This window comes from Pelodiscus sinensis, unplaced genomic scaffold (genome assembly GCF_049634645.1).
Source record: "Pelodiscus sinensis isolate JC-2024 unplaced genomic scaffold, ASM4963464v1 ctg75, whole genome shotgun sequence".
NCBI classification, from domain to species: domain Eukaryota; kingdom Metazoa; phylum Chordata; order Testudines; family Trionychidae; genus Pelodiscus; species Pelodiscus sinensis.
In genome coordinates, this window is record NW_027465860.1 from 540,069 (window position 1) to 566,282 (window position 26,214).

At 43.5% G+C, this 26,214-nt stretch overlaps 1 protein-coding gene across 2 annotated transcripts in view; it reads left to right on the forward strand.

The window, feature by feature from the left end:
• KAT6A (lysine acetyltransferase 6A) overlaps positions 1-26,214 on the forward strand; it is an 85,289-nt gene that overhangs the window by 26,836 nt on the left and 32,239 nt on the right. For both annotated transcript variants that reach the window (XM_075915716.1, XM_075915717.1), the window contains 5 exons: positions 15,187-15,295; positions 17,571-17,686; positions 17,889-17,970; positions 21,596-21,731; positions 23,972-24,285. In XM_075915716.1, the coding sequence (XP_075771831.1) occupies positions 15,187-15,295; positions 17,571-17,686; positions 17,889-17,970; positions 21,596-21,731; positions 23,972-24,285 (757 nt within the window). The remainder of the gene's footprint in view (positions 1-15,186; positions 15,296-17,570; positions 17,687-17,888; positions 17,971-21,595; positions 21,732-23,971; positions 24,286-26,214) is intronic.

Consider the following 26,214-nt stretch of genomic DNA (forward strand, 5'->3'; position numbering starts at 1 on the left):
TTTCCTTCTTTCTTCCTCTCCCTGGGGAAAAATGTATCAGAAGCCTCACATAACTTCATGCATCCCTGGAAAACATGGATATGCTCCACTGATAGGCATGGAATAAGAACATGAATAGACATAGCTGGAAATCTGACATACTTATTTTTATCTGAAATGGAAACTGTTAATGGGATTGTCTGAAACCATTCAAAGGTGAACTGCAAAACTAAATCAAAATATAGTTATATTTTAGGTTAGATATTGTAGAATGCTCCTTAAAACCTGGTTAATTCTGTTCAGTACACAGCTGGGATTCCTTTTTTTTATTTTGGAGTTCCTCTTTAATAATATGCTGGATTGCTTCAGGCTGTCACCTTACACTGTGCTTCAGCTGTCTGAGAGTTCTTGTGAGAGAGACAGAAGCATGATGCATATACACCTTTTAATGGTAATGTGTGAGTTTTAGATCCATTTGTAATATGAGGGACAACAAAATCCTACAGCAGAAAAGTTTGTCCTCCACATGAGATTTGTCTCTTTTCAACTTCTAAGGAAAATCCCATTGACATAGTCTCTGGCTTTCTGACAGGAAGTTTCAACTGTATTTCATCCATGAAATCCTCATTGAGGTCAGTGGCAAAATTCCCATTTACTTTTCTCTTTAGGAGAAAGATGCTGGGATAAACAGTGTGATGAAGCACATACTGAAACATACCTCTCACATCCACCTATTTAATTGGACCTTTGCTTTGTGAATTGTATGTATTGTGTTTAACTCCTGCTCACTGTCGTACTGTAGTCTGCTGGACATAAATTCTGCAGTAACCCTGCTCAGTTTCTTATGATTGACTGCCCTAGACATCGTGACATTTTGACAACTTCAAGTAAATTCAGAAACAGGTTTTTATTTTAAAATGAAAACCAATACTACAACCTGTTTAGTTGTTCATGTGTTTGTTTTAGATCAGCTTTTATTTTTTTATATGCACGATTGGAATATTGGTATAGAAGAGTACAACTTGCTCAGGAAGAACAGATGGGGAGAAAGGGAGGAAGTGTGGCCTTGTATATTAAAACTGTAAGCAGTTGGACTGAGATTGAGATGGACCGAGGAGACAGATTTGTTGAGTCTCTGGGTACAGATAAAAGTGGTAAAAAAGAAAGGGTGACATCATGGTAGGGATGTACTACAGACCACCTAACCAGGAATAAGAGGTTCATGAAGCTTTTCTTGAATAATTTACAAATACTAATTAACTAATAACCATAGGCCTGATTTTCAGAGATGTTGAGTGCCAGTAACTCATGTTGAATTTAGTTGGAGTACTGTGTGCTCAGCTTTTCTAAAAATCTTCATCCTGTGCTCTTTATATCATATAAGTGTCATATTTAGCAAACAAAAAGACAAGAGACTCTAGGTGGCTATGGTAATAATATCTTTTATTGGATCAACTTCTGTTGGTGAGAGAGACAAGCTTTTGAGCTTGCATACTACATTCAAGAATAAAATGTTGTTGTGACACTGAGTCAGAATAACATGGTGAGCTAAAGAGTACTGTAAATTTTTATGGAGACAGGTGTTATCCCATTTTATCTATTGACAAACTGAACCAGAGACTAGAGAAATTACTTGCCATTTTTCCCGTTAGTAAGCAGGAGGAAATTCACTTTCTGTCCTAGGAAAACAATATATATGCTTTCCAGGGAGTATATTCCAGGGAGTTGAACACTTTACTGTTAAAGGGCATCACTCTTTATTTTGGTTACCTGTTTTGGGTTCTGGTAAACCGCTTGCAGGGATGATTTCTAGAATGCACTGCTGCAGACGTCTTATTTTAAAATATGTGAGTGATTTTTTATTTAAAACAAGGCTTTAATATCAACGGATTATGCAAGTAAATCTTACTGCTGTACCTGGTAAACCAGATTAAATTACAATTAAAAGTAGAATTTTATGAAGGACTTAAATCCTGGTATGACATAGAATCATAGAATACTAGAACTGGAAGGGACCTCGAGAGATCATCAAGTCCAGTCTCCTGCCCTCTTGGTAGGACCAAATACTGTCTAGACCATCCCTGATAGACATTTATCTAACCTACGCTTAAATATCTCCAGAGATGGAGATTCCACAACCTCCCTGGGCAACTTATTCTAGTGTTTGACTACCCTGACAGTTAGGAACTTTTTCCTAATGTCCAACCTAAACCTCCCTTGCTGCAGTTTAAGCCCATGGCTTCTTGTTCTATCCCCAGAGGCCAAGATGAACAAGTTTTCTCCCTCCTCCTTATGACGCCCTTTTAGATATCTGAAAACTGCTATCATGTCCCCCCTCAATCTTCTCTTTTCTAAACTAAACAAACCCAATTCCTTCAGTCTTCCCTCATAGGTCATGTTCTGTAGACCTTTAATCATTCTTGTTGCTCTTCTCTGGACCCTCTCCAATTTCTCCACATCTTTCTTGAAATGCAGTGCCCAGAACTGAACACAATACTCCAATTGAGGCCTAACCAGCTCAGAGTAGAGCGGAAGAATGACTTCTCATGTCTTGCTCACAACATACCTGTTAATGCATCCCAGAATCATGTTTGCTTTCTTTGCAACAGCATCACACTGCTGACTCATTCAACTTGTGGTCCACTATAACCCCTAGATCCCTTTCTGCCGTACTCCTTCCCAGACAGTCGCTTCCCATTCTGTATGTATGAAACTGATTGTTCCTTCCTCAGTGGAGCACTTTGCATTTGTCTTTATAAACTTCATCCTATTTACCTCAGGCCATTTCTCCAATTTGTCCAGGTCATTTTGAAATATGACCCTATCCTCCAGATTAGTCACAACCCCTCCCAGCTTGGTATCATCTGCAAACTTAATAAGCGGACTTTCTATACCAATATTTAAATTGTTGATGAAAATATTGAACAGAGCCGGTCCCAAAACAGACCCCTGCGGAACCCCACTTGTTATACCTTTCCAGCAGGATTGTGAACCATTAATAACTACTCTGAGTACAGTTATCCAGCCAGTTATGCACCCACCTTATAGTAGCCCCATCTAAGTTGTATTTACCTAGTTTATTGATAAGAATATCATGCGAGACCGTATCAAACGCCATACTAAAGTCTAGGTATACCACATCCACTGCTTCTTCCTTCTCCACAAGATTTGTTATCCCATCAAAGAAAACTGTCAGATTGGTTTGACACGATTTGTTCTTTACAAATCCATGCTGGTTGTTCCCTATCACCTTGCCACTTTCCAAGTGTTTACAGATGATTTCTTTAATTACTTGCTCCATTATCTTCTCTAGCACAGAAGTAAAACTAACTGGTCTGTAGTTTCCTGGGTTGTTCTTGTTTCCCTTTTTATAGATGGGCACTATATTTGCCCTTTTCCAGTCTTCTGGAATCTCTCCTGATTTTCCAAAGATTCATCCTGGATTTTCCAAAGATGATAGCTAGAGGCTCAGATACCTCCTCTATCAGCTCCTTGTGTATTCTAGGATGCATTTCATCAGGCCCTGGTGACCTGCAGGCATCTAATTTTCTAGGTGATTTTTTACTTGTTCTTTTTTTATTTTACCTTCTAAAACTACCCCCTTCCCACTAGCATTCACTATGTTAGGCATTCCTACAGACTTCTCGGTGAAGACCGAAACAAAGAAGTCATTGAGCATCTCTGTCATTTCCAAGTTTCCTGTTACTGTTTCTCCCTCCTCACGGACCAGTGGGCCTACCCTCTCCTTGGTCTTCCTCTTGCTTCTAATGTATTTATAAAAAGTCTTGTTTCCGTTTATTCCCGTAGCTAGTTTGAGCTCATTCTGTGCCTTTGCCTTTCTAATCTTGCCCCTGCATTCCTGTGCTGTTTACCTATATTCATCCTTTGTCATTTGTCCTACTTTCCATTTTTTATATGACTCCTTTTTTATTTTTAGATCATGCCAGATCTCGTGGTTAAGCCAATGTGGTCTTTTGCCATATTTTCTATCTTTCCAACACATCGGAATAGCTTGCTTTTGGGCCCTTAACAATGTCCCTTTGAAAAACTGCCAACTCTCCTCAGTTGTTTTTCCCCTCAGTCTCAGTTCCCATGGGACCTTACCTATCAGCTCTCTGAGCTTACCAAAATCCGCCTTCCTGAAATCCATTGTCTCTATTTTGCTGTTCTCCCTTCTACCCTTCCTTAGAATTGTGAACTCTATGATTTCATGATCACTTTCACCCAAGCTGCCTTCCACTTTCAAATTCTCAACCAGTTCCTCCCTATTTGTTAGGATCAAATCTAGAACAGTTTCCCCCCTGGTAGCTTTTTCAACCTTCTGAAATAAAAAGTTGTCTCCAATGCAGTCCAAGAACTTATTGGATAGTCTGTGCCCTGCAGTGTTATTTTCCCAACATATATCTGGATAGTTGAAGTCCCCCATCACCACCAAATCTTGGGCTTTGGATGATTTTATTAGTTGTTTAAAAAAAGCCTCATCCACTTCTTCCACCTGGGTAGGTAGCCTGTAGTAGACTCCTAGTACTACAGTCCTAGGCTAATCCCTTTTAGCCTAACCCAGAGACTCTCAACACTTCCGTCTCCTATGTCCATCTCCACCTCACACCAAGTGTGTTCATTTTTAATGTATAAGGCAACACCTCCTCCCTTTTTTCCCTGTCTATCCTTCCTGAGCAAGCTGTACCCTTCCATACAAACATTCCAATCATGTGTATTATCCCACCAAGTTTCTGTGATGCCAACAATGTCATAATTGTACTTATTTATTAGCACTTCCAGTTCTTCCTGCTTATTTCCCATACTTCTTGCATTTGTATATAGGCATCTAAGATCCTGATTTGACCTTGCCTCCCAGTTTTGCCCTGACCCTCCTTTCTCTCAGCCATTGTAGCCCACGCTCGCACCCATTTCCGACCCATCTCCCAGGTCTGTGCGGAACCTGGGGTCAGCTGGGGACTTCCCAGCTGACCCTGGGATCCATTGCTTTGAAATGCACAAGAGCCCCCTCTGGGGACTCTTGTGCATTTCAAAGCAGACACACTGAGTGCAGCCCAGAGTCAGCAGGACTTCCTGCTGGCCCCAGGCTGTATGCGGAGTTCCATATTCCTCCTTTGAAATGTACAGGAGCCCCAGTACAGCTAGTCCATCAACTAGTCAAGTAGTCAGTTCACTGCATTTTAACATCCTTAGTACTTACAACACCTTGTCCAGGGTTCTGCAATTCACTATAGCCCACCATAGCTGATTTTCAACCACTGGACCTGGACTTCAGATGGGTCTGCAATCTAGTCTAAACTCTGAGCTGTCCAGGGTACTGCTGCCTTCCCAGTTGGTCAGTCTCTGAGTCTGCCTGGATTGAGCTCCAGAGAGGAACTACCTGGTCCTGGCCCAGCAGCTTCTTTATATCAGCTTGCTGGTAGCAGCAGAAGCAGCCACTCTAGCTTGCCTGGAGGACTTCTCCTCTGCTATTTTTCTGGGGACAGTGTGTGGCAAGGCCATAATCTTCCAGCATGGAGCTTTGGCCCTACTGCATCCCGTCACATGTAGACATAAGAACATAGGAATGGACATACTGGGTCAGACAACAGTCCATCTAGCCCAGTATCCTCTCTGCTGACAGTAGCCAATGCCAGATGCCCTAGAGGGAGGGAATACAACAGGTAATCCTCACGTGATCCCTCCCCTATCACCAACCTCCAGAGAAACAGAGGCTAGGGACATCATTCCTACCCATCCTGACTAATAGCCATTGATGGACCTAACCTCCATGAATCTATCTGGCTCTTTTTTAAGCCCCGTTAAAAGTTCTAGCCTTCACTGCATCCTCTGGCAAGGAGTTCCAAAGGTTGACTGTGCGCTGAGTGAAGAAAAACTTCCTTCTGTTTGTTTTAAACCTGCTGCCTATTAATTTCATTTGCTGACCCTTAGTTCTTCTTCGAGTGCTTGCTCGTGTCCATTCGAATGAGGTGCATGTGCACACCGCATGCACGGTTCCTGGAGCTTTTTTTCCCCAGTGGTATCCATTGGGCCAGTAGGTCGCCCCCTGGAGTGGTGCCAAGATAACAGTGAGCCTGCTGGCCCTCTCCCTCCTCAGTTCCTTCTTACCACATGTGACAGTTGTTGGAGCTTCTTGTGTCATCTTCTAAACCCAGCTATTAGAGTTCTTTGTATTGTAAATAGTTCTTCAGTTGTTAGTTAGATTTAACAGTTATAGTTAGTATAAGGAGTTCGTGTGCTCTCCCCCCTGTTGGGGGAGAGTGATGCCAGGTCTGCATGGATTCAAGCCCTGTGAATCCTGTGCGAAACCGATGCCTCATGGTTACCCCCATGAGTCTTGTTTGAAGTGACTGACTCCTGCAAAATCTGCAAGGGGGTTAAGCCCAGGACGAAACTGGAGAGATTCCTGCTTAAAATTGCTTTTAATGGAGTTGGCGCTTCAACCGGCACCAGGGAGGGACGTTGTGGTGCTCAGTGCACCGGCGTCGGTACGGAAAACCCAACCAGGACCCCTCCGTACCATGGCACCGAAATCTTAGGCACCGTTCGCAGTCTCTGATACCAAAGAAAAAGAGAGACACCAGAGGGAGGTCACTGGCTAAGAGAGTTCATGGTAGCCAGCACCAACCCTTCATTCCCCTTCAAGACTCCCCGAGGCGTCAGCGAGAGGAAGACACCCAGAGAAGGTGTGAAGACCATAGTCCAGTACTGGTCCACGTTCAAAGGCCATTCATGCTGGAGACCTTTGAGGTGGCACAAGTGCTAATTGAACTCACGGCATTGCCTGAACAGTCCTCTCCGTACCAGGAACATTTACCAGCAGCACCAGTATCAGCGACCACACTTGTCACCGGGTCAGTGCAGGCACCAGCGGTACTGTCAAGTGCAGTGCACTCTCTAAGCCAGTCGGCACTGAGCACAGGGATGACCCTGCATGGAGCACCGCACCAAACAATACTGCACACAGTGCCAGTGCCGATGGTTACAGTGCCAGTGCCATCACCAGTACCCGCAGTAGCTTCCCCTTCTGCAGTGCAGAGGGCATCGGGCACCACGCCTCCAGCACAGACGATCATGGGCCCTCCTAGACATACGGGGAAGTTGGAGTCCATGGAGAGATTCAGGCATGAGCTCCTCCATAAGGCATCGCCTATCGCACAACCCTGGTCTGCATCCGATTACTCTTCGGAGTCCGAGGCTGAATCGATGCAATCTATAACATCGTCAAGGGCCTCGACCCGCCACTGGTCTTGATCCCAGCACCAGTCCAGGCACAGGGAGTTCCAGCAGACTTGGCCTCCCCAAACCCAACCACCCGTGGCCCTTTTGGACACCATGGGCCTATCACCAATGGCAAGGCCCAATGCCACCTTCAAGGGGCTCAAGCGCACTAAGGACCAGGAGTACCCCGTCAGCCTCACTGTCAAGGCCTCCTGATGCAGACCGCACGCAAAGCCCAACGAGACAAGCACCCAGGAACAAAACAGGACGGGAGGCCCCTGTGGTTCCAGTCCCCAGGGAGCCAGGCATTTTTACCAGGCTTGGACCCGAATTACTTCAGACAAATGGGTGTTAGACCTGATAGAATCGGGTTACTCTATCCCTTTCCTCTGTCTGTCTCTTACCCACCCCCCTTCCCAGGCCCTCTTCAGGGACCCATCTCACGAGACTCTTTTAAGTAAAGAGGTACTCTCGCTTCTTACCAAGGGAGCGGTGGAAAGGGTCCCAAGGAGGCTCCTGGGAAAAGGTTTTTACTCCCTCTATTTCCTCATCCCATCCTGGACCTCAGGGGCCTCAGGTTCATAAAGAAGACAAGGTTCAGGGTGGTCACACTCGCCTCCATCATTCCTACGTTAGAAATAGGGGACTGGTATGCGGCCCTCAATTTACAGGATGCTTATTTTCATGTAGTCATAAGACCAAGTCACAGACGCTATCTGCGGTTCGTGGTAGACCAGGAACATTTTCAATTTGTGGTCCTACTCTTTGGACTCTCCATCACCCCCCGAGTGTTCCCCAACTGCATGGCGGTGGTGGCGGCCTTCCTCAGAAGGCTCAGAATTCAAGTATTTCCATACCTGGATGACTGACTCATCAGAGATCGGTCAGGAGAAAGATACGCGCTCACATAGCCCTCATAAGGTCTTTGTTTGGGGAGCTGGGCCTTTCAATAAATGAGGAGACGACTATGTTGACCCCCTCACAGGACATAGAGTTCGTGGGGCCTACCTGGACGCCATCACGGGCAGAGCATCCCTCTCCACGACCAGATTCAGAGCCATAACAAACATTGTACAAGGACTCAGACTGTCCTCACTTATGACAGGGAGGAACTGCATGAGGCTGCTCGGTCATATGGCCTCATGAACACACATGGTTTCACATGCCAGACTGAGACTCAGACCATTATAGGCATGGTTAGCCCGAACATTGTTAGACTCGGGCACACTGGGACCCAATCTTGTCGATTCCACAGGAGGTCCTTCAGTCACTTCAGTGGTGGACTCAAGAAGCAGAAGTGTGCAAGGGTGGCCTTCCTCACCAAGATACTCACTGTGAGACTAGTCACCGACGCCTCAGATGTAGGTTGGAGGGCACATGTGGTGCATTACAGGACACGAGGTCTATGGACTTCCCAGTAGAGGGACTTACATATAAATGTCAAGGAATTGAGGGCAGTCAGGAAGTCATGCAAAGTCTTCCTTGCCCAACTCTCGGGCAAGATGGTGTTGTTATTTTTGGACAATGTAGCAGCGATGTTCTATATAACAAACAGGGTGGAGCTCGTTTCTCTCCCCTTTGTCAAGAAGCCCTAGTTCCGTGGGATTTTTGTATAGCCCACAACATTCAACTCTAGGCAGTGTACTTGCCAGGGACCAAGAATGTGTTAGTGGACACACTAAGTTGATCGTTCGGAACACACGAGTGGTCCATAAAGGGGAAACTATTGCAAGGGTTATTCCACAAGTGTGGTTGTCCCCTGGTGGACCTATTCACCACAGAGGTGAACAAGAAGTGTCCAACCTATTTTTCCTTCATGGGACAGGAAACGGGTTCCAGGGGGGATGTGCTAGTCACCAACTGGCCCAAGGGACTGCTCTATGCATTTCCCCCATTTCCATTGATCCCCAAGGTTCTCACCACGGTCAGGAGCTTCAAAGCCTAGGTCATCCTAATAGCCCTGGATTGGCCCAGACAGTACTGGTACCCAATCCTCCTGGACATACTCCAGGACAAGCCGCAAGCCCTACCTATCACCCCCAACATAATCACTCAGGGCTGGGGGGAGGGCTTCCTGTACCATCCAAACGTCAGATCCCTCTGCCTAACAGCGTGGCTTATCCATGGCTGACTGCTATGGAACTGACGTGTTCCAAAGCTGTGAGAACAGTCCTGTAGGGAAGCAGAAAGCCCACTACAAGAGCAGCTTACTCAGCTAAATGGAAGAGATTTTCCCTATGGAATGCAGATAAATTAATAGATTCTTGTGCTGCACCCATTTCACTGGTTTTAGATTATCTACTGGGACTGAGCCAGACAGGCCCTTTCTACGTCATCCATTAGGGTACATCTGGCGGCCATGTCAGCTTTTCACATGGGGGTTATGGGCAGATCCCTCTTCACGAATCAGATGATCAAGAGGTTCCTTAAAGGGGTGGATAGGCTGTTCCCACATGTGAAGGCACTTGTGCCACTGTGGGACCTTAATCTGATGCTTACCAAGCTCATGTCTTCACCCTTTTGAGCCACTAGCCATGTGCTTATTAAAGCATCTCTCCTTTAAAGTGGTCTTTATTGTGGCAATCACTTTGGCGAGGAGAGTGTCTGAGCTCAGGGCGTTGACGGTAGAACTCCCCTACTTGGTCTTCTCTGCTGACAGGGTAAGATTGTGACCCCACCCAGCCTTCCTCCCAAAGGTGGTATCCACTTTCCACATGTCCCAAGACATATACTTACCTATGTTTTTTCCCAGAATCCCACCAATTTTCTACGGAACAAGCCCTCCACTCACTTGATGCAAAGAGGGTGTTAGCTTTCTACATAGGTAGAACAAGACACTTCCCGTAAGTCGTTCCAACTCCCGTGTTATGGCCCACTCTACATGAGTGCACGCGTCCACAGCGGCGTTTGTAGCATCAGGTCTCTATTGTAGATATCTGTAAGGCAGCTACCTTGTCTTCAGTCCCTATGTTTACATCGCACTATGCCATTTCACAACAGGCCAGGAGTGATGCAGTCCTGGGCTCCACAATTTTAAGTTCAGTTCTGTAAAACAAACAAAAACATGTTAGATGAAAGGTAGTTCTGAATTATTCTTCATCACGCCTCCGACCCCACCTCCTGGTGTTTGGGCTAGGGAGTCACCTCGTTCGAATGGACTTGAAGAAGAAATAACAGCTGCTTACTTGTAACTTGTTCTTCGAGATGCGTTGCTCATGTCCATTCGATTCCCCTCCCCCTCCCGCCTCTCCTTTGTCGGAGTCTCTGGCAAGAAGGAACTGAGGAGGGAGAGGGCCAGCAGGGGGTACTTACGCACCGTTATCTTGGGCGCCACTCCAGGGGGCGACCTGCCAACCCGACGAGTACCGCTGGGGAAAAAATGCTGCGGGAACTGTGCACATGGCATGCATGCACACCTCATTCAAATGGTCATGAGCAACACATCTTGGAAAAACAGCAGTTACAGGTAAGTAACTGTTTTTTCTTATATTGTTGGAATAAGTAAATAACTTTTCCTTATTTACTTTTTCCACACCAGTCATGATTTTATAGACCTCTTATCATATTCCCCCCTCCCCCGTCTCCTTTTTGCTAAAATGAAAAGTCCAAGTCTTTTTAATCTCACTTCATATGAGACCCGTTCCAAACCCCTAATCATTATTGTTTCCTGGAAATCTAAGTATACTATATCCATTGGATCCCCCTTGTCCACATGTTTGTTGACCCCTTCAAAGAACTCTAGCAGATTAGTAAGGCATGATTTCCCTTTAAAGAAACCATGTTGACTTTCCCCCAACAAATTATGTTCATCTATGTGTCTGACAATTTTATTTTTTACTGTAGTTTCAACTAATTTGCCTAGAACTGATGTTACACTTATTGGTCGATAATTGCCAGGATCACCTGTAGAGCCCTTTTTAAATATTGGTGTCATGTTAGCTATCTTCCAGTCATTAGGTATGGAAGCTGATTTAAAGGATAGATTACAAACCACAGTTAATAGTTCTGTAATTTCCCATTTGAGTTCTTTCAGAACTCTTGGGTGAATGCCATCTGGTCCTGGTGACTTAGACAGTGCTGTGTCGATGGAAAAATTCTTACGTGGACCTAATTACTGTCTCTCGGGAGAATTAACTACAGTCACAAGACAGTCACTCCCCTTGCTATCGTGAGTGTCTGCACTGAAGTGCTACAGCTGAGCAGCTTCAGCTGTGCCACTCTAGCATTTTAAGTGTAGAGGTAGCCTTAGTGAAATGAGGTGGTAGCCATAGTAATCAGATCCAGAATATATTGTCTACCTGGAGCTTTCCTAAAGAACTTGTCCTGTCCCATGTCGTCCCCCCCCCCTCCCCCACAGTATTTAGCTACTTATTGCTGTGATCTATCATATTGGGAGCTGGTGTTAAAGGCCTCCCAGACATTGAAGCTCATACAGCATGCTTATTAGGGATGTTAGATATTGGTAATTTTAGTAATTGTGTAACCGCAACACTTTTTAGAGGTTACAGGTTACTGAAATGCTTGCTAGGGCTGGCAGCCAATGCACTCCCGGCCCCATGGGCACCAGCTCCTGCCTCTTCCCCACTGCCTCTGATACAGGCTATGCTTATCCGTCAGTCATTTAAATGACTATATGCTAATGTCTCTAGTCTGGTGTGTATGTTTCTGTCCCCCTCTCCCAAGCCCTGTCCTTTCCTGCCACCACCTCCTCCCTACCCCCCATTGTACTCCATCCGTGGCACGGGGCAGCAAGGGTTGGGCCCCCTCTACTCACTGCGTCAGAGAGAGCCATAAAGAAGTGGAGCAAGTACACACACCGAGTACTCTTTGCTTCCCTGTGGCTCTCTCTGACACAGCAAGTAGCGGGGACCCAAACCCTGCTGCTCTGTGCCAGGCCCCACAGTAATCCCTGAGGCCACATACTTCGAGGGATGGAGTGCAATGGTGGGGGGACAGGGCAGTAGCCAGCAAGGGTGGGGTTTGAGAAATCGAGATGGACACTCCCCCTTTTTCTCCCAGGCTGCCGGGATTCCAGGCCAGATTATGAAAATGCTCCAGCCATAGATGGCCCATGGGCCATGAGTTTGAGACCCCTGTTCTATAACATTGTATTGAACAACTGAAAGAGAGAATATGCTTTAGTGCCAATACTGCAGTGCATGTATACAAAATGAACAAACTAATGTCTTGGGAGAAGGAATTAAAATCTGGTTTGTGTCACAAAATCATTGTTTTTTGTCACTTATACACCTTTGAGGACTTTATTATATTATTAGTATAGTTCTTTAAATTGAAAGATCTCAAAATTCTTTCTAAAAGTGGGTGGTGTCACCCTCATTTTTACAGAAAGGCTTACATACCAATGGGTTAAGTGACTTGTTCAAGGTGATACGATGGGTCAGTAGCAGAGATGGGAATACAACAGGTCTTCTGACTCTAAGCTAGGTGTTTAGTCCATTAGACTACAGCTGAGGTAACTCTAGAATGTCAGAGGAAATACATGGATTTTTACTGTAATCACCAGAACTGTGTGTAGTGCTCCACTTTTGATTTCCTGGTTCTTTGTCCTTTTGTGCTGGATACTTGTGCGGTATATGTACTTGCAGTCTCCTGGCATCTCTTTGATGCACATATACATACAAGGTGGAGAGCAGGCTGCTAGTAGTTTAATTACAGTTCTGCATTCTTTTAGCATTGTATATGCAATGATGACGTCTTTCTATGTAATTTTCATTAGCAATTCACATTTCCAGATGATTGCTTAGTGTGAGATTTGAACATTTTTGTAGCTTTCACACGTATGCTTATTTAAATTTATGAAGTAATTTTTTTTAATCCTACAGTCAACATTCTCTTTAATCTTTTCCATCCATGTTCAGACTTTTTCATCCATGTGCAGAATAAATTTATGTACACCGAGGAATGTACAAATGTACACCACCAGCAGAAACAAAAAACCTAGCTGTGTTGCTCTGCTGGGTAGCATTTTAATCTCTCCTGAGCAGGCTCATAGGCGCACAGTTTACAGTGAACACTGCCTATAGCCCTTTTAAAAATGATGAGGCTTCACTAAATTCAGTCTTAAAACAAGCATAAGTTTATTCATATGGAGTCTGTCTCAGCTCTGTTGTAGCAGAACAGAGCTCTTATGTTCAAAGCAAACCTGCAAAATATCCTTAATTGTTTAAATTTTGCTTTTTGAGTTGGTAGTGTTGTGAAACAAAGTAGCTTAATATAAAACCACAACTTCAATGTCATTGTAAAACTCTCCAGTTACATTGCTTCTGTGAAATAGGATGTAATCAAAGGAACATTAGTATCATGTAAGCTTTAATTCTGACCAAATTGGAAATCTACAGTACAGATATTATTCATTGTCTAATGGTTAGTTGTAAAATAGTTTTGTGTTAACAGCTGCATTTATTGCTTCATGTACAAATTTGTCTCTGAAAGGTTATTCTGATATGTTCAGATTCATTATGAAAATAGAACTTCAGGTGAAACAAAATCTGTCTTTGGAGGGCAGATGAGAGAAAGGGCACAATGAAATTCAGCATGAGAATTGGTCTTTAGTGAGCAGGTTGCTGGCAGGAGTAGATGGGTAGGATTCAAAACAAATTAAAGTGGTAGGTTTAAAAAAAGCTCATGAATGAGCAATATTTTCTGATTTAAAATGTTAATGATTAGATCACTGATTATAAATAATGAATTAAAAATGTCAGCAGTGTTTTGATGAGTTTAAATCCTAAAAACATTGTACTGCATGTATCATTGCTTTGAAAGGGGAGGACAGCTGTTTTCGTTGGGATTTTTATTGAGAAGGAGCTGCAGTGGCCCAGAGGATAGAGTGCAAGACTAGGGTTAGAGAGAGATGAGTTTTGTTTCCAGCTCTGCCACTGGCTTGCCATGTGACCTTGGGCAAGTCACTTTTCTTTGTGCCTCAATATCCCCACTTTTAAAATGCAGATGATGATACTTTGCCTCTTTTGTAAAGTGCTATGTGATCTAATGATGAAAATAGCTATGTAAGAGATAGGTGATAGTGTTATGGCAGAGATCATCTTTGTTTAATAATGAGGTAATTTATATGTGGAAGACTACGTGCAGCATGGTAAGAGGACACTGCAGTTAAGGAGAGGCAGTTGGACACAAAAAAATCTAACAGGAGAATAAAAAAGGAAGAGTAAAGATAATTTTCTAAAATATCTCCATTCACATAACAGAAATTAGTGTACAGGCAGGTCCCATAGTTCCCAAGAACTAACCTTGGAGACTTTTCTCAGTAGATTACTCTGAAAATTTCCTTAACCTAAGGCTGAGGGTTAAAACAACTGATCTTATCTGTACATTTCCCCCTCTCTGCCAAATAGTCATCCCTTTCTAGGTCCTGTTGTGCAGTTAGCTTCTAGCCCCAAGATACACACTACACTGTAGGAATTTTCTACAAGCTTTGTTTTGAGTGCTTCCATCTGGTGGTCACTGAGGAGAGTACAACTCAGTCTCTGTTCAGTGCGTGCATAGGTTGCTCCAGTCACATTGAATCATCTTATATATAAATGAGAGGCACAGATGTGTCTTTCTGGCATAGAGTTGCATCCATGTAATGAACATTGAAGATTGTATGATATATTAGAGAGTGTGGTTGTGTAATTAAAAACTGTATCAAAATGCAGATGTACTAAGGGGGTCACTCTGAATGTACAGAATTAAAGCTGGGATGCACCAAAACTAAGATTAATTGCTTAAACTGCAATCTCCATGTTCTCTTGATGTAGTTTCCTAATGGAATTTTATATGTATGTTAATTTGCTCTTAAAGCTACAATTCCATACTGTGTAAATTATACAACTTAGTGATATCCACACGATATATCATTGTGTAATATTTCCTCTGCAAACTATGTAAGTTGTATAATTATTTGAAAATGCGGACAAAAAGATATAGACTGATACATTGAGTGTTTTGATTTCTGCTTTTTCCTCACAGCCAGTTGCTGAACCAATCCCAATCTGCAGTTTCTGCCTTGGTACAAAAGAACAGAATCGTGAGAAGAAACCCGAGGAGCTTATCTCTTGCGCTGATTGTGGCAACAGTGGTAGGTGGCCACTTACAGTGCTCCTGGAAGCAATTGTATCTCTGGAACAGGAAGATCTAGTATGATATGTATGATAAGTATTATATCTAGTATGAGATGATAGCTGCATGACTGTCCTGGATGGGGAACAATAGTGTTTGGCTAGCTGATCTTTGTGCTTCTTCAGCTTGGGGCATAGTGGAATTTAACTGGCACATAATTAGTTCAGAAGCCCTTGATAAACTTTTTAGAAAGCTATCTTCTCTATGGCCAGTTTTGTCATCTCTGTGACCCCAATTCAACAAAGCACATAGGCATTTAAGTAGGTACTTAAGTGCTTTGCTAACTTCATGCATTTATACTCACACTCATCCAAGGCCTCCTGAAGGTGCAACTTTTAAATAATGAGAGTAATTAACTATTGGAACAATTTACCATGGTGGATTCTCTATTGCTGCAATTTTTAAAATCAGGATCTGAATTTTTTTTTCTCTAAAAGCTCTGCTCTGGGAATTATTTTGTGGAAGTTCTGTGGCCTGTATTACACAGGAAGTCTGACTACATGATTACAGTTGTCTCTTCATAAATTTCAGGGCCAGAAGGGACTATTGTGATCATCTGGTACAACCTCCTGTACAACACAGGCCAGGCCGTAGGACTTCTCCAAAATCTGTCTCTCCTCATGCTCTCTGAATTTGTTCCATGTTGATGACTCACTTGATCCTTTAGCTGCTCATCTCCTTTCCCTCACCTCATTTTACCTGCAGCACTGAATCAACTCTCCTATTGACCATACTGGCCACTCTAAATATTTTAACTACTTCTTGCATAACTTTTCTAAGATCCTGCCTCTCCATCCACACAGAAAAGCTTCTTATCCAGGTTTTCCTCATCTCATACCTTGCTATTGCAACCTTCTCCTCTCTGGGTTTAACTCATCCTATTTTGCTTCATTTATATCTATTCAGAATGCTCACTACAAACATGAATTTTCAGGCTCACTGCTATTTCTTCTATACCCCGTATCAAATGCAAACTACTTATCTTCTCTTCACCTTCATGGCCTAAAATCTCCTCTACCACCAAAGATGACAGCGTTCTTTGTCCATTTGATCACTTGATGATTACCTGTTTCTGTTCACTCCTTCTGGGGCATTGGCCACTGTCAGAAGACAGGATACTGGGCTAGATGGACCTTTGGTCTGACCCAGTATGATCGTTCTTATGCTATTATGTTCTTCTTTGCTAGCCCAGATGTGTGTGTTTGAAAATTTGTGTCTCATGCTGCAGCATATGCCTGGGAGAATCTCTCCATAAACATCTACAAAGTCACCTTGTTGTCCCCTTGCAAATCCCACCTTAAAACTGTTCTGCCATAGTGTCTGCAAAAACGTGGCAGTGGTTAGATACCTGATATACTATGACTGCTGCTTAATTGGCAACCTGTACTATCTCCTTATTTCTTTATGCTCTCTCCACTTATTTGTATTCATCTGTTGTACTTTGTCCTGTATTTAGATTGTAAACTATTGGCAGCAGGGACATGTAGTTATAATGTGAATGCCGTGAGGCTCTGATCTAAAATTAGTTGTAAATAACTACAGAAAATGTCGTTAGCAGTTTACAGAAACCTCTCCTGGGAGATACCTGCTCATGTGTTCAAAATTATATACAGGTTCAACTTCTCTAGTCTAGCACCCTTGGGACCTGACTGGTGCTGAACTAGAGAATCTGCTGAACCATTGGAGGTCAGTATTTTCTAGCAGCATTGCCAATACTTTCACAGTTTACTGGGCTGTTAGAAGACCTTTAGGGGTAATTTAGAGCTAAATAACAGCACAGAACACTGAAACCCATGACTGGTGGCTATAAACAAACTTTATGGTACCACGGGAAATTTGGTCACACCCATGGTAAGTGGACATCCAGCTGAGTCATTCCAGACCACAGATGTTGCCAGAGTAGAGAGATTCAACCTATACAAAGGGCAATTCAGTTATAAAAAAGATCTTGATTTGTCTCCATGGGAAAGGATAAGTCCACACACAGACATTTCTTCAGTTAAGTCCAAATCTATTCAATTAGGGAAGGGATTGCCAGACAATGCAATGTATCTGGCTGTGAGCTGTAAATATATGTGAGCTGGAGCACGAAGTCCTGGTGAGATCTGTGTTGAACCAGAAGGAGCTTCTGGATATCTGAAACTGTATGTGAAAGAGATGACTAATAAGACCTCCACTCTGTCAGTCCAAGAGCAGAATTGCTTCACTGGGATTATCTATCTTTTTTTTCATAGGTCATCCGTCCTGTTTGAAGTTCTCTCCAGAGCTAACAGTTCGAGTGAAGGCCTTACGATGGCAGTGCATCGAGTGCAAAACTTGTAGCTCCTGTCGAGATCAAGGCAAAAATGCAGTGAGTACTTCTGGAACCAGACATTAACAACTTCCACTTGACTTATCTTTGATTACCTTGTGAGACTCCAAGCTAAACAGCACTGTTTACGTTTATAGTTGGGAATGTGACATAGCCTGATGGGGGGCCAGTAGCATCAGAGACTGGGCCCGCTTCAGTGCCCTGCTGTAAAGCTAACCAGAATTGTCTGACTCTTCTATAGGATAACATGCTGTTTTGTGACTCGTGTGACCGAGGCTTTCATATGGAGTGCTGTGACCCCCCTCTCACCAGGATGCCGAAAGGTGAGCACTCTTTGTAACAAGCCGGGGAATTAAGAGATGTTGGGGGAGAGATGAATTGAAAGGACCCTTGTGTCAGAGGAGAATCTCCTCTCCTCCTGATCTATGTTTATCTCACCCATTGCATGATTTTTCAAAAGGCGTAGTGTGAGCTGAGCCCCTGCTTCCCATATAACCTGCAGATAAGAATCCTTTATTTTCTTCCTCTCCTGTTTTCAGTAGAAATAATCAAAATGTTCAATTCCTGGTTTAAAAGTTTTCAGAGGTCTGAGGGGACAGAGATTATGGTAGCAGATTATCATTATCTACCTGAGTGAGTAGCTTTATGTAGAAGAAAGGAACTGACATGCAGTCCTTGAAGTGGCATCAGATATTTCTGTTTGTGCAGTTAGTAGCTCCTAGAGCATAAGCTTAATTTATTCGGCTCATCTCATATCGCAAGGCCCCATGTAAGGGAAATCTAGGCAGGAGTCTTCCCCCAAAGTATAGTCAGGGTGGATTGATTTTTAAATTAAGGTGATTTAAATCAGGTTTCCCACTGATACTTTTTCACATCTTTCTTCCAACAATGGTGCAACTCTGATCACTAAAACATACTAATTTACAACTCAGGACAGCATTTTACAAAATCTATAAGGGTATACTTTGTGCAGTTTTTAAAAATAACTTTATTAATTTAGGAAATAGTACATAATATTTATTACCTGTGTCAAGCTGCAGGGATAGCAGCAGTACATTAGGAATGGTAAGAACTAAATCATACGCACAAACACAATAGCACTTACCATTTATTAAACTAAACGTTGGATGTTATATAAATTTGCAGTTGCAGCAGTCTTCTGAGTTGCTAGCTAATGGCTCTCCTTAAACTCTTTTTTCCCCTCAAATGTTATTAACTCTTACAAACAGTCCTCCAAACGCTAAATGTGCGGTATCCTTAAAACTCCTACAACTAGCTCTCATCTTCCCCACTCCCACTTTGATGCAGATTTTATTCCGAATTATCAAAAAAGTTAAGACTGACTATGCTTAGAGTACACTACATTTTGGAGTAAGTCCCATTGAAAACAAGTATAGAATGTATTTGAGTTATGCTGAAGTAAAATCGGGAATGGACTTATGGCATCACCATTATGGCCTGTGACCATGATGTTTAAAAATAAGAGGCACGTGTTATGTAATATAAAATAAGAAAATGAAAGCTCATGATACCATCTACATGTTTCGTTAGTCTCTCAGATGCTGCAAGACTATTCGTTGTTTAAGTTTTTCCAGTTGCAGACTAACTCGGCTACCCCTCCAAAACTTAGTTAACCAGTTATTCAGTAAGCATTCCAGTAAGGCTAATGCTTACCCGATATCGGTTAACCGGTGGCCCAGCCGGCCAGAGCAGCCCCTGGGTCAGTTGTGTGCTGGGACCCCTGGCCGGCTAGAGTGACTCCCAGAGTTGCCACGTGCTCACACCCTACTCAGAAGCACCTGGCAGCTTTACTCTCTTACTACAGTTTTCTGTACTGTATACAGCCGGTCCCCAAGTTGCGAACGGTCGACTTACGGACATTCGCAGTTATGACCAAAGCTGTCGTAAATGGCAGACCCCGAGTTACGAACACGGTCCGCACTTATGACAGTGCGGTCGCGTGTAACTCAGTGGGTTCCGACTTACGAATGAACCGAGTTACGACCAATTGCTTTGTCCGTAACCGGTTCGTAAGTCGGAGAGAAGCTGTATTTGGATGATAGATCATAAACCTAGTTAACTAATTAAATAAGCCATAAGGATTAGCTTAGTTAAACTTTTTTTCCAAGAACAACCAATATAGCAAACTGCTTGGGAATGTACTTATTAAAGCACACTTATACTAAAAGGCATAGAGAGAGTCTTGAAGAATGATGCATTGCAAAGCTGACCCACATTATTCTTCAGACCTATCCACATCATTTTCTCCCAGTAAGAGAAAGTTTTCCTTATGATTTTTCATTCTTGCACTAGGGCCTGCATCACCATCTTGAACTGTTTACAGTTGACACGTTTTTCCTGTTTTACCCAGGGAACGAATTTCTTCAAAATATTCCCAGATAGGGTCTCTTTTACACCCAGAAGCCATGAGTAGTTTTTCAGGCAAAAGTATTGAGGAGTATAGGAAGCTGTGTGTGTTCTCAATAATGTCTTTCTGTTTTCTTTTCAGTCATTCCACTGTTCCTTTTTATGCTGCCTCTGTCCTTTCCTATATACCGTCTCTCTGTCTTTATATAGACCATTAGGGCTTATCTTAACTACACTAACATGTCGAAAATGGATATGCAGATTCCATGGGAATTTGCATATCTTCTTTCAAAGCTTTCGAAAGTGAAAGTAGTTTGGACACAGCTTTTTTGGCGAAGCCCCCCCCCCCCCCCTTTCCGAAAAGACGCTCTTCCTCAAAAAATAAGGTTTACATGGCTTCTCGAAAAAGGGGGGGTTGCCAAAAAAGCCACATGCTTTCGAAAGCCGCTCTGCTTTTGAAAGTGAGGTCTGAAGAAGATATGCAAATTCCCACAGAATTTGCATATCCTCTTTCGACACTTTAGCGTAGTCTAGATAAGCCCCTAGTGTGCAACTTGCAGCCCGTGGGCTACATATGTCCCATCAGGGTTCTACGTGTGGCCCACAAGACATTTTATTTACTGTTGCCCACATGCAAGGTTGCCATATTCCGTTGGTTTCCTTTCACACAGTTTTTTTCCAACTGGCATTACTGAAGTGGCATGCACATGTAGCAAGGGCACGTGACAGGAAGTGCATGCTGATTACACACAACATTGACTTCCTCTCTCTGCATCCAATCAAAGTGCTGTTACAGTTCAGTCAGCACACTCTGAAAATCCTAGGTATGCACATGCAGTTAGCAAAACTCTCATATCCCGGGAGACTGTTTTATTTATTGTGGCCCACTGAGATGAAGTAGGGCATCACTGCTTTAGGCAATGTCTTAACTAACTCTCCTGTACTTGGTGCAGGTCCACCATCACATAAGCACAGAACAAAAACAATCCTATCCAACTTGTCTGTCTTTGCACATATTAGTCTGCTGAGAAACAGAAATTGAAGACCCAGAACTTTCAAGATGTTAGACTGGACAGACTAGAGCCATTAATTCATTTTTATGAGACTATAAGTGTAGGTGTAGCATGTGTATGATAATATTTAATTGTAAATGTTATTTTAAATAAGAAATATATCATTTTATTAATGGTTTAAAGAAAATAAAAACATCTGATTTTAAAAAATCATTGATTTTTAGCCACCCTGGGTGTGGTGATGTCTTCACCTAGTTTGGAGGCACTATCCATAAGCACAATAGGAACTCCATTAAATGGATTTCCTTCTGTGCTATTTTTGTGATAATCTGTTACTTGAGCTCCTCTATCCTTGCAGGAAGAATGCTTAAAAACTTGCCTACAGAGCCTTTCTGGAGAGACTACTTCCAGTAAGGGAGGGTTTGAGTTTAGGGTGCTAAGATAGAATGAAAGTTTTCTTACAGTCTTATAGTCAGACTGTTTTTCACTATATTTCTGGAAGAGTCATGTACTTTTTCTTGTTTCTATTTCTTCCTTTCATCTGGTAATGAGGTTTTTTGTCTTACAGGTATGTGGATATGTCAAATATGCCGGCCACGGAAGAAAGGAAGAAAACTTTTACACAAGAAGGCAGCACAGATAAAACGACGCTATGCCAACCCAATAGGACGTCCTAAAAACAGGTTAAAGAACCAAAACACAACGTAAGTTGCTTTAAAGAGAAAAGGAAAGCAAGGGAGAGGGAATAAATTGGACTTGTGTGGATGGTTTAGTGTCCTATCTCGTTGCCCTTGTCTGTGGTAGGAACTTACATTGATATAGCTGTGTCTCAGGGGTGTGAAAAATCCACACCCCCAAGAGATGTAGGTATCAACCTAACCCCTACACTAAAAATTCTTCTGTCAATCTACCTACCACCTCTTAGAGAGGTGAATTACTTACATGGAAAGAAGAATCTCTCCCATCCATGTTAGGTATTGTCCACACTGGAGCTCTATAGTGGCACAACTGCACCATTGCAACTGCATCATGGTAACATTTGAAGAGTAGACATACCCTTAGTACATAATTTTTTCCACAGCACTAATATTAACTGTTTTACACTGAATGTATTTCTCAGACTGCTGTGTACTTTCAAGGAGTGTTGAGGCATTTGTTCAGGGCTTCTTTTTCCCTTTGCCATAACTAGATGTTCAGGTTTAAAGTATTTTGTACTTGTTACCTCTGACTAGTTTTGCTGGTTTTATAGCAAGTCACAGCTGCTCTTGTCACCATAGGCTAGATGCACTCTGCAGACCTCTGGAAATATTTCTGGTAGTTAGAAAATCTGTAGATTACGTGCACTGCCACAATAAGTGAGAAATCTGAAGCAGAAGTTGTATTGCTCATATTCAGCCAACTGATATTTGTGAAGCTCTTAGGTCAGTGGTCTCTTGTGTTCCTTTATGGTAATGGGAGTCCTATAGCATAATGGGCTGAGATGAGACCACTCTAAAACCTGAGAGTACAAGAAAAGCAGGTCATGTATATTTCACAATGTCATGACTGCAGACTTAGGCTATGTCTAGACTGCAAAGAAAAGTTGGAAAAAGAGACGCAAATTGCAAACCGCAATCTGCATATCTTTTTCCGCCTTTTTTTTTTTTTTTTTTTTTTTTTTCAGAACAGGGTTTTCCGAAATTTGGCCAGTCTACATGGGGCCAAATTTCAGCAAAACCTCCTCTTTCGGAGCATCCCTTCTTCTTCATACAATGAGGAATACAGGGATGTCGAAAGAACATGTCCGCTTTTTTGGAAACTGATCCAGAAAAGTGGATGTGTTCCTTGGGCACGGCATAGCTTTTCCAGGATACGGGAGGTATCCCGGAAAAGCTCTGCAGTGTAGACATAGCCTTAGCTGCAAAATTCAGATTCCAAGCTTGCATTTATAAAACATGTTTCTAGCCCCTATGGGGGTGTGTGTGCGTGTGCGTGTGCGCGCGCGCGCGCGCACACACACACACACACACACACACACACACACACACACACACAGAGCGAGAGCGAGCGAGAGAGAGAGAGAGAGAGAGAAATCTCTGGCTTAGGCTGCAGGGATGTTTCATAGCTGTGTAGACGTCTAGGCTCAGGACGAAGCCCAGAAATCTGGGGCCCTGGAGGGTATAAGGGCTCCATCCTGAGGATGGAAGCCTACACAGCTATGAAACTTCCTTGCAGCCCTAAGCCCTGTGAGCCCAAGTTTGCTGGCACAGGTCAGCTGTGAGTTTTTCTTTGCTATGTAGACGTACCCTTAGGTTGCAAAGAAAGCCTGTGAAGAGAATAACAGTTGTGTTTCTTTGATGTCTGCCTGAATCAAGACATTCTGAAGCAATAGCTCTTGAGAAGCACTTCAATGGATTTATGTCTAAGCCTAAAAGGTGACAGTTTAAATCTCAACACTTTTACTTATTTCATGGGTCATTGTTTTAGCAGAAACAGCTAGCTAATGTGCATTTCCCACAGCCCTTTATTGTTTGCTCAGCTGTCAAAGCCTTCAGCTTCTTTCTGACGGATTCTACAATGCAGTTGTGCTGGCAATATAAATCTTTGGCATATCAAAAAATGAAGATGTGGGGACAGCATAAACAAACTGACTTTAACATGAAGATTACTAATACTATGACTGCTGTTCAGGTTGTATAATGCAATTTTATTTTTCATTGAGCAAAACCCACTTTAAATGACTCTACTAGTGAATTTCCAGTATGCAAGAATAGTTGAGGAATTTTTCTATGGAACTTAGGCCCAGACTGTCAATCAGTAAACAGGGCTATGATTGTCACTTACTGAATTGTGCAGTTGACTGGTGATTGGCATGGTAGAGAAATGTTAAATCAGTTTATTACCTTGCCTAGATCGTTCTGTGTGTGTCACACCTACTGACTTTTTTCACCTACTGGTTCTTTAGATCAAAAGGCCCCTTCAACAAAGTTCGAACTGGCCCTGGTCGGGGCCGGAAGCGCAAGATCACACTATCCAGCCAATCAGCATCATCGGCCGAAGGATACCTGGAACGGCTAGATGGCCTGGAATTCTGCAGAGATAGTGGCACCACCTTGAAATTTAACAAGAAAACCAAAGGGCTTATTGATGGCCTTACCAAATTCTTCACTCCTTCCCCTGATGGGCGGAAAGCTCGAGGGGAAATGGTGGACTATTCTCAGCAATACAGAATCAGGAAAAAGGGAGCCAGAAGATCTAGCACTTCAGATTGGCCTACAGGTAAAGATGTGTTCCCTTGCCAGTAAAAGCAGCTTCTTTTAAGCCAGGAGAGCTTCCATTGAAACTTGAGCTAGAGAGTAACGGATTCAAGTGCAAAAATCAATTAGACAACATAATAGAGTGCCAAGATGGATGAGGTAATATCTTTTATTGGCTCCATTTCTGTTGGTGCAAGAGACAAGCCTTTGAGCTTACAAAGAACTTGGAATATGTGCTCAGTCTCATGCAAGATGGGATAGATTGTTTAGTAAAAGGGACTGTTCGAGGTAAAGTGGCCAGTTAACTCTTTCCAGTCATAAGGGGGACAGAGGGATGGAGCTAGAGGTGGGGGCATTAAGTAGGTTATAGATTTGTTGTAATAAACCATACGTTCAGGATCAGAGCAAGTAGCCATGTTAGTCTGTATCTGCAAAATCAGAGAGTCCTGTGGCACATTAAAGACTAAGGGTACGTCTACACAGCAAAGTTATTTCAAAATAACAGCTCTTATTTTGAAATAACTTTCCTAGCGTCTACACATTCAAACCGCTATTTCGAAATAAATTCGAAATAGCGGAGCACTTATTTTGAATTTGGTAAACCTTATTCTACGAGGAATAACACCAAATTCGAAATAGCTATTTCAACATAAATGCTGTATAGACACTTATTTCGAAATAGGGGGCCTCCAGCCTTCCCAGGGTGCCCTGGTGGCCACTCCAGCCTCAGCCAAGTACACTCCCCACCTCCCCCCTCCCCAGAGCCCTTAAAGGGCTAGACTCAGGCCACAGTGCCTGTGCCAGCTCCAAGCCTGCCAGCCCAGAGCCAGCAGACACTGTTCCTGACCCAGTGGCCCCAAAACATGAGCCAGCAAGCCACTGGCAGCCAGCCCTCCACCGCTCCCCAGGAGCAGTTTGCCAGCTCCCAGGAGCCTGCCAGGGCCCAGAGAAGGCGGGCGCCTTCCCTGGTCCAGGGTGGAGATCATGGAACTTATTCAGGTTCTGGGGGGGGAATGCCCCCAACGTCCATGATCTCCACACTAGACAGAGGAACATGGCCGTCTATGGCAGGATAGCTGCCAGCCTGGCCACCAAAGGCCACTTGCGAACCCAAGAGCAGGTTTGCATGCCAATCAAGATGGTCTGGCGAGACCCCCCAACCCTGAGCCCTGAGCTTCCCCTTCCCCTTGCTTCCCCCTTCCAGCTCCCTCCTCCCAGGTTTCCTCCTCCCCTCTTCTACCCTCTCTTCTCCCCTCTCCTGCCTCCTTTCCCCAGTCTCACCAGTTTCATTCCCTCCCCCCCAGTTTTGTTGAATAAAGAGAGTTTGTGTTCATGAAAATACGTGTATTTTGTTTTACATCAGGAAGGGAGTTTAGGGAGGGGTAAGTGGAAGGACGTGAGGGAGGAATGAGGCACAAGCGCCCAGTGGGGCAGACCAGGGAGACTCTTAATGCTCCTTAGGGTGGAAGCTCTCCCGCAGGGTCTCTTGGATACTGACAGTCCCCCGATGGACCTCCTGGATGGCAGCCTGCAGAAAGTGCAGCCAGGCTTTGAGCAACGCGTCGTCTAAGAGAAGCACCAGAGTGCCCAGGGGCAGCTCTGGCTCCATTTTGCAGAGTGCTGTGGTGTCCTGAGTGAGGGAAACCAGAGCACGCAGAGACAAAATGCTTTGCTGTCCCTCATCGAGGTAGACAAGCAAGCAGGGAAACCTGAGAACTGGCTGTCTGGGGGAGACGGGGGTGTCTCTTTAAGCATAGACCTCAGATACTGTGAGGGGCTGCTGCCTGAGGCTAAGTCCTGACCTGGTGCCCTGCTGGAACTGGTTCCAGCCAGCCTTAAATGCGATTTAGAGTCCACTCAGTGTGGATGTGCTATTTTGAAATAGCAAAATTCTATTTCGAAATGCATTTTGTGTGTAGATGCATTATTTCAAAATAAGATATTTCGAAAT